The sequence below is a fragment of the Lethenteron reissneri genome, chromosome 29, assembly GCF_015708825.2.
Source record: "Lethenteron reissneri isolate LAM-NWPU_2019-01 chromosome 29, ASM1570882v1, whole genome shotgun sequence".
In the NCBI taxonomy this organism is placed as follows: Eukaryota; Metazoa; Chordata; class Hyperoartia; order Petromyzontiformes; family Petromyzontidae; genus Lethenteron; species Lethenteron reissneri.
Genome location: NC_083807.1, coordinates 9,653,820 through 9,667,878, shown reverse-complemented (window position 1 = coordinate 9,667,878; position 14,059 = coordinate 9,653,820). Strand labels below are relative to the sequence as shown.

The 14,059-nt window shown below is 43.6% G+C and overlaps 1 protein-coding gene across 5 annotated transcripts in view; it reads right to left on the bottom strand.

Annotated features, from left to right (window-relative positions):
* The window catches only part of LOC133349228 (collagen alpha-1(I) chain-like), a 177,583-nt gene that overhangs the window by 123,024 nt on the left and 40,500 nt on the right, over window positions 1-14,059 (bottom strand). For all 5 annotated transcript variants that reach the window (XM_061562546.1, XM_061562548.1, XM_061562549.1 and 2 more), the window contains exon 10: window positions 2,454-2,513. In XM_061562546.1, the coding sequence (XP_061418530.1) occupies window positions 2,454-2,513 (60 nt within the window). The remainder of the gene's footprint in view (window positions 1-2,453; window positions 2,514-14,059) is intronic.

Below are 14,059 nucleotides of genomic sequence, written 5' to 3'. Positions count from 1 at the left end.
GTAGCCGACTGTGCTGAGGTAAAGTTTAGTCTGCCTTCTAAATTGGAAAGTGGTTGGGATTCCACAAATGGGTTTTGGGTTCAAGGTTGAGGAAAAATAATGTTATTCTCATTAATAGAAGAATGAAGTTAAACGCCACTGAAAGTGTTATATAATATCAAGGTACTCACTTTAGTGAGCACCTACCAATACCAGCACAACACACACACACACAACATGTAAAGGCCAGTACCATGCCCTTATCACTCAGTTGCTGATAGTCACAAAAAACAAAAAATTAACCCGTAAAAACAAAGTTTTTCACTATAAATCCTTTATATGCGTGGCATCGGTTTTATTTTATTATTCATTTCTGTTTTTCTTGAGTAAGAGTTTCATTTTTATCACATTGGTATTTTAAATTAAATATGAAAATTTTTTTTCCTAAAATGTGGAAAATTTAGGAAAAAATGTTTCACGAAAATAAATTGTCACACACAACGAGTCTGTGTGCAAAATGTCAGCTCGATGGGATCACGGGAAGTGGGTTAAAAAACGACCGAAAGATTTGCACTGTCGTAAGCGCGTAAGCAAGCAAGTGAACTTAATATAAAGGATTTAAAAACAGGTACTCACTTTAGGGTGGGTGGACCTGGAGGAGGCCCAGGTTATATTTAGATGAAAATGTACACTGCTATTGAGCATCATTGACAGGAATTGTATGAATGGTTAATAGGATAGTAATGTGATGTGCTAACTTCTATTGCCACCGTTCTTCATAGTGCACACACACACACGTGTGGTGGTAGTATATTGTGTAACGAATACAATATATGCAAGGGACTGTCAACGCACTTTCAGAATGAAATGTGGTAATAAACGTCACGTAAATTTAATACCGAATATATTTTAAATATGCATTGTTAATGGTGAGGCCTTTGTCCAGCAGTGGATTGACCATGGTTGATGGTGATTATATTTAATTTACAGTATTAATGACATAATAAGTGCATTGATGATAGGGTTTAAACATGGGCAGAGTTTGCGGGGGGGGGGGGGGCAATCCCCCCCTCAAAGTGGACTCCTGTATGAATTTATTTTCAGCAGTTTACAATTAAGATGATAAACAATTTAATTATATGCATCCGCGATTCATAATGTGAGGGACAAAGCGAACCCCCCCACCCCACCCCGCACACAAATATAGGAGTTAAACTCCTCCTATGGGTTTGAAGTTTGTTTAATTATACGCGTGCGTGCATACTTTATAACCACATTGTTACAGCTTTTCGATGACCCTAGGTAACGCGTAAATTAAACACACTGATCTGTGGCCGTGTCCTTCAACAGCAGGGAGAGGAATGCTTCCCCCATTCATTTAGCTCACACTCTCGTTAAATCTGTGGATTCTACACACGCGACATGGTGTAGTGCAGCGGTCGGGAACCTATGGCTCGCGAGCCATACATGGCTCTTCCAGTGACAGCATATGGCTCCCAGACAATTTAGAGTTGAAAAAAAAAATCAGTTTGGAACTGATTTTAAAATGCTTGCGATATTACTTAATAATACTGTGTCATTTTAAAGTAAACAGAAATTAGTTTTGAAGATACATTTCACGGGTCACGCCTGCATGAAGCTCAACCTCACCACATATGAACCAGACTACAAGGCCATCAGCAAAACTATGCAGCACCAGAAGTCGCATTAAAAGTAAGACATTTAATTTATTATACGTTAAAAATACTATATGGCTCTCAATGAAATATATTTAGAAATTTTTGGCTTTTATGGCTCTCCCAGTCAAAAAGGTTCGCGACCCCTGGTGTAGTGGCATTGTTGGGCGCGATGCGCGATAACCACGACTCTTGGCCTGTAGTACAGGCCCCGTGTCAACAGGGGGCAGAAGAAGGGCCGAACTAGATTGCCCGGATTAAGTCGGGCCGTTGGGCTCAGGTGACTCCCAGCGAGGCTGGTGACCGGAGGTGCAGACCCCAGACCCCCAAGAGGGGGCTGGGGGGATGACGTCACACACCAGGTCCCTCTCGAAGGTTCGAGAAGGAAGGCGTGGCTCGGGGCAGAGAGGGCTGCGACCCCGTTAGCCGGAAGACCGACACTAGAGCTGCTCCTCCAGTGTGTAGGGCACACTAGCCCAGAGGACATACCTCTCTAGAGTATCGGGTGGAAGGGGTCGTTACCCCTTTGTGTCAGGGACTGTTATATTGTTATAATAAACGTGTTTCCTCCAGAGAAGCCTCTCTCTCTCCATTTATACCCACTACACATGCACAACGTGCAGAACGAGTCCATTCCAACAAAGTATTTCTCAATAAGCGACCCTGTATGCATGAGGAGACTTTCCAAACGGCCTTAGTGAAAATGCTTTTTGTACAACAGCTTGCATTTTAACTCCAACAGTTGGCACACCTCTTTATTCAACTCTGCCAAGGGTGGGGAATGAACAGAATATTTACCCGGTCTCCGTAGGAAATGTCCAAGTCGACATCTGCGGAATCCTGCTGCAGTCTTCCGTGCTGGGAATAATGGCAAAATAGAACATTAACAAAAACACTAAATGCACGATAATTGATCAATTGAATGCCAGTGGTGGACATACGTACAATTTATATATTTCCACACGATGGTGATGCGTATTATATGGAATACTCAACATGGGTTGTGCAGAATCTATATTACAATGAAAAAATTCGAAGCAATGTTGTATGGGAGAAATTTAAATTTTGGGCATGATATGTTTGGGGAGAATCCAAAGCTTGGATTCATTACAAGTCCCAGAAATAAAACCAGTATCTGTGGGAGTCTCATCGCCATCTGCACAGAAACTATTCAACACCCTTTATAATGAAATGGGTTCTTTCTGCTGCTTGGAAGTGATACATATTAAATTTATATAGAAGATTGCCATAACTAGGTTTGACAGCACATTGCTACAAGTTGAGGGTATTTGCAAATACATATCTTGCCGATTCCACATGTGGTCAACATGAATTCTTCATGAAATAAAATGTCCGTTTCTTTTCCTCCGTATTACGTAAATATATACGCGCTGCGGGTACAAGGCTGCCTTTGTGTGGATCACGTGAACTGTACATAGATTTGTGCCGTGTTTCGTTGGACTAAAACTTGCGGAACAAGACATCCGTCAAGTCCAGACACAACAACTGGTCTCCAAATGACTGTCTCTTTACATTAGCATCATACCATGACCACACATGGGTCTGCGGGGATGTTCTTTCTTTGTGCATTATGAAACCTACATGTAAAAGTGCGGCGAATATCAGATACAGTATTAATACCATATTGATGTGCCTCTGTAGGGTGGCAGTGTTAAAATGCCATGCTGACTCAGACGCTTGAACAAACAAAAATATGGCCTAAGTTGATGGTCAAGCCAAGAAAAATTAATGTATTCATCTACTTGAAGCCAATAGCCGCAATAATTTTGAAATAGAAGCAAAACGCCAGTCCCACGTTTAATTTGTTTGGTTTCCACAATTTAAATATGAATTCATGTTTGCATTTTGGCATCCTCTGGTCTAACACTGTTTACGACTAAGCTCTAAAGAAAGACAAAGCTCTAAAGAAAGACAATGCAAAAACGGCCAGAGCATGTTTTTTTTGCATGTTCACCACTAGTATATGTGGTTGATGCATCAGTCCCAGCCATTGCAAAAGGTTTCAGTTTAGTGTTTTAATATCTTAACACCTTATATCATAGGACAGTGTCGAACCTTAATACCACTGCACCACATGAAATTATATGGCCTTAGACCGCCACACACATCCATGATTTTTCACTAAATAAGGACAATGCAAAATTGAGTTAGTGGTTCTGTGAACACCAAACTTGACCGCCTTCGTCTCCGTAGTGCTAACTACTGTGTTTATACACCACATCAGGTTCTCTTTTTAGGCCGAGTCAACCTATGTTGAGGTGCAGATGCTAAGTATCACTAGAATTGCACGTGGCTAAGAATCAAACCATGGTCAAAGACATTATTGTGCAGTGTACTACTTTTTCACAACTCCCTAAATGCACACACATGCGAACACATTGACAAAGATCCCCTGTGTAGTCGTGAGCAGACTGTTGGGGAAAGCACTATTAGCGAGCACCTACGAAGATGAATACAGCACACGAGGGGGTGGGTGGCCAGCACTACGCCCGGCCACCTATGTCTCCGAGTGCTGATGTTAACACGAGGTACTCAATTCTAGATTTGAAGCTTTCGTGACTGCAATGATTCATATTCTTAGGTTTTTCGGTAAAGTCACGTAGGTGAAAACATTAAAAAGTAAAATAAAAAAAGGTTTGTACACGAAGCCATACAAATATACAAACACAGACATAATTTCAAGCGTGATGACGGTTACAAACTGAGTAATCATTGGAAAGATGTGATTAACCATGCAAAAAAGATTTAACTACACTTATTTGCCAATCTTATTTGACAGAAAACCATTACTGTTTTACCATGTTTAGTGGTGGTCACAGGTTGAGTCACAAACCGCACCTCTCCATAACAAAGGCTCAGCCTTTGTTATGCAGTCTATTCTTAGTCTTAAGCCCCACCTTACCATATTAATAAAAAGTATGCGGCCCTTGCCCCACCACCTTCTCCAACCATTATATAAACGGAGTGGTAGCTCCTGCAATCTCTCATTTACTTGATACAGCTGTCGTGGCTGTGACTGTACCACCTGAAGACGGAAGCTTGTGTTGCCTCCGAAACGTCGTGATTTTTATTTTATTTTACTTTTTAATGTTTTTACCTACGTGACTTTACCGAAAAAACCTAAGAATACGAGGTTCTCATTTAAGGTGGAGTCAACCTATTCGGAAGCCCATGACCGGTTCAGATATTCGTCACTGATGTGAGTCATGAGGAGCAATTGAATGCGGATCGCCAGGTTTGTAGCCACCACTGCCCACACATGCAAACAAAGATCAAAATCTCCCTCATAGCCTTCGTAGACAATTGGGGCAAGGGATGTTAGCGAGCACCTATGGAGGCCGGAACGGCACACAAAGGGGTGAGTGGCCAGCACCATCCCCGGCTGCCTTTGTCTCCTAAGTGGTCATGTTTACCCATTGCACCAGGTACTTATTTGAGGCTGAGTCGACTTAGCAGAGGCCCAGGACCGGTTCAGATATTCGTCACTGATGTTGGCCATGAGCGGGAATCAAACTAGGGACACCGGGTTCATTGTGCAGCCCGTTAACCGTAACACCCCCCCCCACACACATGCAAAACACATACGGATACACACACAAAAAGACCCAGTCAAGCAGACGAAGCTCTATAACCATTATTTAACACGGGTCAAGTACAGTAGTGGAAAATGTACACTTGGCTGACTCTGAGCCATATGGTTACTGGAAATGCATATGCACACTGTTTCTGAAAACTGGCCTTTTCTTATGTAATCAGAAAAAAACACAAATAATTATAACTACCATATACGATTTACACATTGTAAAAGACAAGAACCTGAAGAATTATATTGATTTCAAATGTCCTAAATGTTGCGGATATGATAGATCTAGTGGTTATTTTCAGACCAATCCACTGTGTGTTGTTTTAATGGCTCACGCTGTACGTGTGAAAATTACCTATCAACTAAGCTTCCTATATCTGTGAGACTTTGATTAACGAAGCCAAGGCCAGGGTTGAAGCCTGGAGCCTTTTAGGTAAAGCCCAGTGTCCAGGCAGGTCTAGGCCAGATATTCTAGGCTGAGGATTGTTTTAAGCCATTGACAATAATTTCGAACGATAATTAGCAGTTCATGTAAAAAAAAATACAACAGTCGTCTAAAATTCACCTTAATTTGAGGTATATTTATTCAATAAGGATACACTCACGTATTTCTGTAGGAATCTCTCTGGGGATTTTATGAAAGCTTTAGAAACCTGAATATTTTCTGAAAGTTATAATTCTGAGAAATCGCACATGACTAGTCTGAAATAGGACCCAGTTCCTCAAAAGTCTTGCAGTGCAGCACCTGTGGCCAGATCAAGGTCAAGAAAGAGAGCTGAGAAAATGTCCTTGAGCCAACCTTGAGGCTGAGGTCTGGGCTCAAAGACCCAACACTGAGGTCATGTGTGGCCTAAATATAAACTTTCTCTGGGCCCCATCACAGGAATGTGGAATGTACACTACGATCTCAGGAATGAACATTGAGATGAGCCCTGCACAAAGCTTTCATGAGTACAGAAACACACTTTTACATACCATAGCATAGCCATATCCACTTAGGTCTGACTTGCAAAGATATAATATCTCAGTGTGCTCTCCGCTGGTTTAATAAATTATAATGAAATTACTTTTTTTTTTAAACAGATAATAAAACGAACAAAATACACTGCTGAAAATAAGCTCTGATGATTCTGAAAAATGTGTATGCGCCTGCAAAGAGTTTTAAATCAGCATCGATAATAATGTGTGAAAAATATACCAAAACATTCCACACGACACTTCATAACAAATCACTTAAGCCTTCACACAAGATCAACAGAAGGGAATCAGATGGTATCTTTTGTCTTTCAACTCCTGGTTGCCCTTCACGGTGGCAATTTCAGATAGAGGGCAAAGCAGGCATTTTAAGCGAGACACCGTGATGCAGAGATACTGATCATGTGTTTCTGCATTTGTGACCTAATCAAAGCCGCAAAACCTAACCAACAATTAAGTTTGGAGGTGAATGCTAAATTCAAGTCCCTGTTGTCCCCCATAAATAGGCTGTCTAATACAATTCTGCGTGTATTATGTATTGAGTAATGGATTTATCTTTTCGTTGATAAATATATGTTCACATTCTTTAACAAGGATGCCACGATTGTGTGTTTGAGATAATACCCTTTTAATTGCGTGAATATATCAACTTTAAATGAGAAAAAAGTGTGTTTCTGCGTAACATTCCAAATGCTACGCTCTACGAAAATACTATAAATATTTTATAATTTAAAAGGCATGCTTTATATTACAGCTAAAATAGATTAAGTGACTAGTGATGCAAGAAAAGTGCATGTTAAATGCAATATACATTTGGTTCATCAATGGCCTATTACAATATATGGTTGGAACTTACACATATCGCTAACATTTACTTCTGATTGTTTCGTGTAGATGCCTTAGGTTATCTCTACAAGGCTTCATCGTGTACAATTAAATTAATCGTCATCATTAGCCATGATCCATTCACTGCTGGAAGAGACCTCGCTAAGCAACAGTCCATTTAGGTCCTGGACATGAGCTCATGTTATTGCTCCATCCCTATGGCGGTTATCCTCCCAGGTGAGTTTCCTCCTTCAGCTGCCACTCTATCATCAGTCCCAGCCATTGGGGCCATCATTCCTTCTCATAACGTGTCCCAAACCAAGCACACTTTCTTTCGGGTGCCCAAGTGGCAAGATGTTAACTACCACGCCTGGCATAATGGAAGTCGTGGGTTTGATCCCAACCCTGACGCCTGCATAGTTGGAGTTTGCATGTTCTCCCCGTGGTCGCGTTGATTTTTCTGTGGGTCCTTCCGTTTTCCCCTCCATATTTAGAAACATGCGTTTAGAGTATTTCGCTGCTATAAATGTCCACATGGTAAGCCACTTCGTTGAGCTATCACTTGTGACCAGGTCACTTATGAAAGAAAGCTACATCGCTGTGTGCTTTACCTGGTGAAATATTATTATTATAGCTTTAAGTTTATAGTTTTACTTTCTATAACAGTCAACATGATTTCCCTAATTTGCATTTATTCTTTGGTCAATGTATTTGTGACTCCCCACGCATCTTTGTATACTTTTTAAAAGTTGTGTTCTATTTTCTTTGTGAGTGACCATCTTTGCGATCAATGTCATCACAGATAAGATGCACTAATTAAACACATTCTTTGTGAGGCACATTGCTTTGGTGCTTTTGATTTTCCAAAAGCACTCGATGTCGTTTGTACTTGCTCACCTCGATATTTCATCACTTTGATCACAACCCGACTTTAGCAATTTGACTTGTAAATACAAACTCTATCGTCGCCTCCTGTCCCAAGCAATCATATAACCTTGCTCAAATAATAAAACACATTACCTCTTACCTGCTACAACTTTGACAGAGCTGTTCGTTGCTGACTGATTGACAATTTAGGTATTTGAGCTTATGCCCAGCAAATCTATATATATATTGCATAGTATTTTTATCCTGTGTCTCTCAAAAAAATATCTTATTTAGTTTAGCAAACTTAGCCTCCTTTAGTAGCTTCTTCAAACAAATCCCGGAGTTAATTAAAATTTGTTGTCTTAATGACTATGTTATCAGCAGATTTATAATTGTGAATATTTTATCCATGTATGTAAATGCCTTGGTATTCTATAATCCAATTTGTGGAAAATATTTTCTGTTACCGTCAAATGCATTGTTACTTTTGCTATTTAATCTCTGCGTAGTCGTTTTACCACTATACACAGTATTTTTTAAAATTAAAATCATATATACCCAAATGATTAAAATTTTAAACACGCATACACAATATATAGTACCATTAAATGACAATGGATAATCACATGCGTCAATAACCCCTAGGTGCGTGTCGTCATTTATGGACGCGCCCCCCCCCCCCCCCCCCTGAGTTCAATTCCCGGCCAGGGAAAATGCCAGTGGCACCTGTTTTGAGCCTCCCAAGGGGCGACTCACTCAGCCTTACGTGGTTTCAAGTGCAACGTGTACACATCATTGTTGCACATTTGCTATCCAGCGCTTTGAAGGCAATGGTTGGTGGATCATCATGGGATAGGGTTTGAAGTAGATTGGTTGACCAGGCATTTGGTAGATAATCATTAGTTACAGCAGCGTCTTCATTATTATAATTGTCATCATCACCTGCGATGAGCACGTTTGGCGACGTACGGTGCGAAATACGTTCATATAAAACATTCAAATTCCCCACAATTACTGTCATCATCACCAACGCAATCACTATCATCACCAACGTTGATTTTAATTCACGCTAACCCATCGTTGTGCACCTTAGTGGAGAGCAAACCAAACTACTCACACGCATTAGCGCGAGTGTTTGTGTGTGACTGGGCGTGGTGTTGGCCACCCACCCCTCTCGTGTGCCGTGCCAGCCTTCATCAGTGCTCGCTCACGGCACTTGCCACAACAGTCTGTTCAACCTATACGGGTGCTCTCCGTCTTTGTGTTGGAGCGGTCAGCGCTACGCTGCGCTACGAACCCCCGCTCATGGCCAACACCAGTTATGGTTATCTGAACCGGCGGTGGCCCTCCCCTAGGTCGACTCAGCCTCAAATGAGTAGTAAACATCACCGCTGCGGGAGACAAAGGGGGCCGGGCGTGGTGCTGGCCACCAAACACCTTTCGTGTGCCGTGCTGGCCTTCATTAGGTGCTCGCTAACAGCACTTGCCCCGACAGTCTGTTTGGGCTGTACGTGGAGGGGGGTTGGGGGGGGGTGATCTTTGTCGTGCTCGTGTGCGAGACGGGTGATGCCTGATCCGTCACGGCAGTCTGTCAGCAGGGTGAGCGTGCTGGCGTCGGCGCGCACACGACCCCAATTCCCATCGGCACCCTCCCCCCCCCAGCTATTGCCTGGCCGGTGGGATCTTTTGTGCGTAATGGGGGGAGGGGCGGCTCTGCCCACTCTGCCCAGCGAATATGGGTTTAACAAACAAAAAAACCTTCACGTGCATTTGGAACCAATCGCTTTTAGGGAATATCCAGCCAGCGCCGGAAGTCGGCAAAACGACTTCAAACCAATTCAGGAGGTCGCTTCTGAAACAAAACAATATGATACCTCACTGCGCTTTGCCTCGTAGCATGTGGATGGTTTAGTTGCACATGCATGTTTTTGGATGATCTGTTTACCTTTCGTGTCCGTTACACTCCTATCATGTTTTTTTTTTGTTTGTTGTAACGTTCTTGCCCGCCCCTAATGGACATCGTGAAAAAGAGCTTTACAGCTCATCGGATTCGTCCAGTATAAATACATATTCTGAAATTCTGACAAGCCGTCATCATTCTGCTGTCACCTGATTAATATCGTCAGGCTAGCAATGCATTGTTGGGAGGTCAACAAATGTTCTATGGAGAGACTGGTCACAACCATAGAAATGTGTAGTTTCGACCCACTGGCTCTGAAGAAGAACACCACCTAATGCTTCTCTTAGAATCAGCCAACACCGATTTGTTCAAATGCTGTGCGTGTAAGCTCCAGTACCTTACAGCACTTCGATTACAAAAAGTATTCCACGGCAATGGTCGCGTGTATGCATACCACATCTCACAGCTTTTTGCAGCATCGGCTATGCATTTTACAAGATAAAGGCAGGTTACAACGGTGAGATGGAGAATGGAAAGCGCATGACTTGTAACTGATGACTCAGCAGGCACGCGCACACACACGCGTTACCAGTTCTCCCCGAGTGCCTCTGGGGCCAAGTGGGCCCTGTTATGTCTTTTATTACTGCCACTAATCAGGCATTGTTCCCCGCAGGCTGTGTGTAACACCGAGCGATTCCTGCACATGATCAGTTTGCGGTTTAAACCGCACAGGTGATCAATTGAGACGCAGTGCGGTGAACGTGTGTGATGGAGAATTATAAAACAGCTACCTAACACATTGCTGCAGGAGTGTAGCACACGTTAGAGTTGATATTACAAATGCATCTTTCACGACGTTTGTGCTTTTCGTTCATAGCGTTTACCTTTAGCGGTACGGCACAACGCCCATGAATGGACTCTAGCGCGTTGTGAAGCGATACAATCCTCTAGATAAGGGACTTGAAGTATTGATTGGCATGCAGTCAAGCAGTCCCACTTGCAAGTGTAGCGACATTTATGTCACGTGGAAGATCATAAATTCTCAAGACAACGGGATCTCCATCGTTCAGACCGGAGCGAAGTGGTAATCCGGCATTGCTTGGCAACGACCGTTACTGCCATCAGTAATGTGCTGGTAAGGACCATCGCCAAGCAACCGGGCCAATAACGTGAAATTGCCGCTTTATGATCGCTGTGGCAAACGGGATTCCAGGTTGGCTAATTTCGCCTGCCCGGAGTTTTCCGTGCACATGTTCTGAAACGTTGCACGTGCGCGCGTGTGCGCGCGTGTGTTTGTGCGCGCGTGTGTTTGTGCGCGCGTGTGTTTGTGCGGGCGTAAATGCGGCTTCGAGTGTGCTGGGGATGACGGGTGAAGGAGGAGAGAAGGAGTGGGCGAGTGGATGTGGGTGGTTGGGGTGAGTGGATGTGGGTAGTGGGGGAGAAGATGTGGGCCTGCGTAGAGGGGGAAGAGGGAAGCTTTGGTGCTCAGGCTAATGGGGCACACCGTGACGGCATTGCCCGGGAGTGGCAGGCAATCAATCGTCCAGCCGCATTGAGGATCTCTGCTTTTCAGTCATTGGATGATTTTAAAATAATGCATGCTGGCGTCGGTGGGAGCAAAGACCCGAACACTTTTGACACTGAGTGAGCTTACGGTTCCATTATTCCTTTGATATTTTTTTTGGTTTTCCCTACCTGCAGCTTATGTTAAATAGCAACATTACATTTGTGTATGTGGACATAAAAAAGAGTGATGTTCTTCCACTTTGTATTGATTTTGATTGGGATGCTGGTGTCAGGCGCGTGTGTGTGGGGGGAGCGGTGGTGTAGTGGTTAGCGCGCTGCGCTACGAACCCGGCGACCCGAATTCGATTCCTGCTCACAGCCAATACCCAGTGACGATTTTATCTGGGCCGGTCCTGGACCTCCCCGAAGCCGACTCAGCCTCAAATGAGTTCCTGGTGTGGTGTGCAAACATCGCCACTAGGGAGACATAGGCGGTCTGGCGTGGTGCTGGCCACCCATCCCCTCCGTGTGCTGTGCCGGCCTTCATAGTTGCTCGCTACCAACACTTGCCCCAACAGTCTGTTCAGGTTATACGGGGGATATTTTTTTTTGGAGCAGTAGTGCAGTAGTTAGCACTCTGCGCTATGATCCATGCGACCCGTGTTCGATTCCCGCTCATGACCAACACTGGTGACGTTTATATCTGGCCCGGTCCTGGGCCTCCCCTAGGTCAACCGAGTATTAAAATTGGTACCTGGCACACTTTGTAGTAAACATCAGCACTGGACGTGGTACTGGCCACCCACCCGCTTTTGTGCGTGTGTGGGCCTTCACAAATGACAGTGCTTGGCCCAACAGTCTTTTAAAGGCTATACTGGGATTGTTGTCTTGTGTTAAAAAGTGCGTTGGTTAGCACATTGATTCCTCCACATTGCCAACATCAGCGAACTCAGACTCAGCCTTAAATGGGTGGTACAGTTTGGCGCCAGGTATCATAGAGTGCGGTCGAGTTGCTACAGTTCTCCGCGGTGATTACAATGTATTTTAAAACAATGGCGCTATGCCTCTCTGAATAAAATTAACGCTGAGCTGCTTTCCGAGATTCGGCAGTGAATGGGACCCAAACCTTCAACTTGCAGACGTCTCGAAACGGGTTAATCGGTGCTCCCTAATTGGACTTGGCTTAACAGTCTGTCAAAGGCGAGACAGGGGATCTTTGTATATGAATGTTTCGTGTGCACATACACTAGCGAGTCCGAGGAATACCAGCTGCCAAACTGCTCGGGGCAGCCTTAGCCAACCAACACTCCTGCCCTAAAACAGGTATGATCCACCCTTGGGAAGCCCTGGGATCCAATCGAAGACCTCTTTGGCAACTGCCCAAGCAAATCGAACAACCTCAGACAAGTTAACACTGCAAAGCCAATGGGCTTGTATATGGTGATAGCCAAGAACCGTCCAACATTTATAGCTTAAGCTGTGCATGGCATTCCAAACACTTCCAAGCAGGAAAATCACTTTAGCGCTCAGCTCAAGAAACTAGTCTCCTATAAATTCTCACGTGGTATTTTAACACCGAATGTTGGTGCTCTACACCTCGCTGCAATGTGGCGAAAAGGGTCACCCACACAAAAGCTATTACAGGGAAAGGGGCCGTCCATAAATGACGTCACGCGATTTTGGACGAATTTTGACCCCCCCCCCCTTCGTCACACGACGTCACAAAAAGTCAGACCCCCCCTCAAATATAACGTCACAAAGCTCTGCCCCCCCCCCCCAAAAAAAAACATGCTTCAAATCGCTTTAAACTATTGTCATTGTAGTGCGTATTTAATGTGGCACTGATGTTGTAGGAGAAAACATTGATAACAAAAATGTATTTAATTAAGTAGAACGTGTTGTCTATATTTATTTAAAGTTGCACATTTTGATGTGACGTCACATTTCTCAACCCCCCCCCCCCCATCACACATCGTCACAAATGTCTGACCCCCCCCCCCAGGTGTGTGACGTCATTTATGGACGGCCCCAACCCCCAAATGGCTTTGCTGTGTAGTCATTCCTATCCTACAGCATGTTCGGTCTGAAGAGGGGGCTTAATCAATGGGTTAAGACACACATCAGGTAAATGGTCAACACCTCTATCATTCTCGGTCCAAGCCTTGGTAACTGAGATGTATAAGAGGGGTTGAATACACAGTGACGGGATAGCGTATGCCAAGTTATTACTGATGCCTGGTTAAACAAAAAAAAATGCGTACAAAAATTGGAAGTCGCTCATTACGTGCAAGTCCTTTCCATATTTTAAGTCAAGTATTGAAGTTTTATTGACAACAATATCCCACAGGGGCCAAATGGCACTTTTTGGGGCCGCATGTCAAAACCTACTGCATTGTTGGCTGTGTAGCTTACTCGTATGATTCGTTCACCATGGGTAATGCAAAGGGGAAAACATCTATATTTAATAAAATAACGTTGCTGAATGGCCTTCTTTCAATGAGCACTGCAAATCTCATCCAGTTGTCCTTTACAAAGTTGGTATGTCACTGAGCTGAGGTTGGCTCTCTTGCAGATGTCATTATGCCTAACCTTTGCTGATTATCATCTCACTCACGGCATCCAAACGCACACAAATTTGAATGGAAAAAAAAATCTAGGTACATTTTTGGTCACAGAAACATTATAGCAAAATTCCTGTCAATTGTTGGTGATAAAGGCAATATGCAT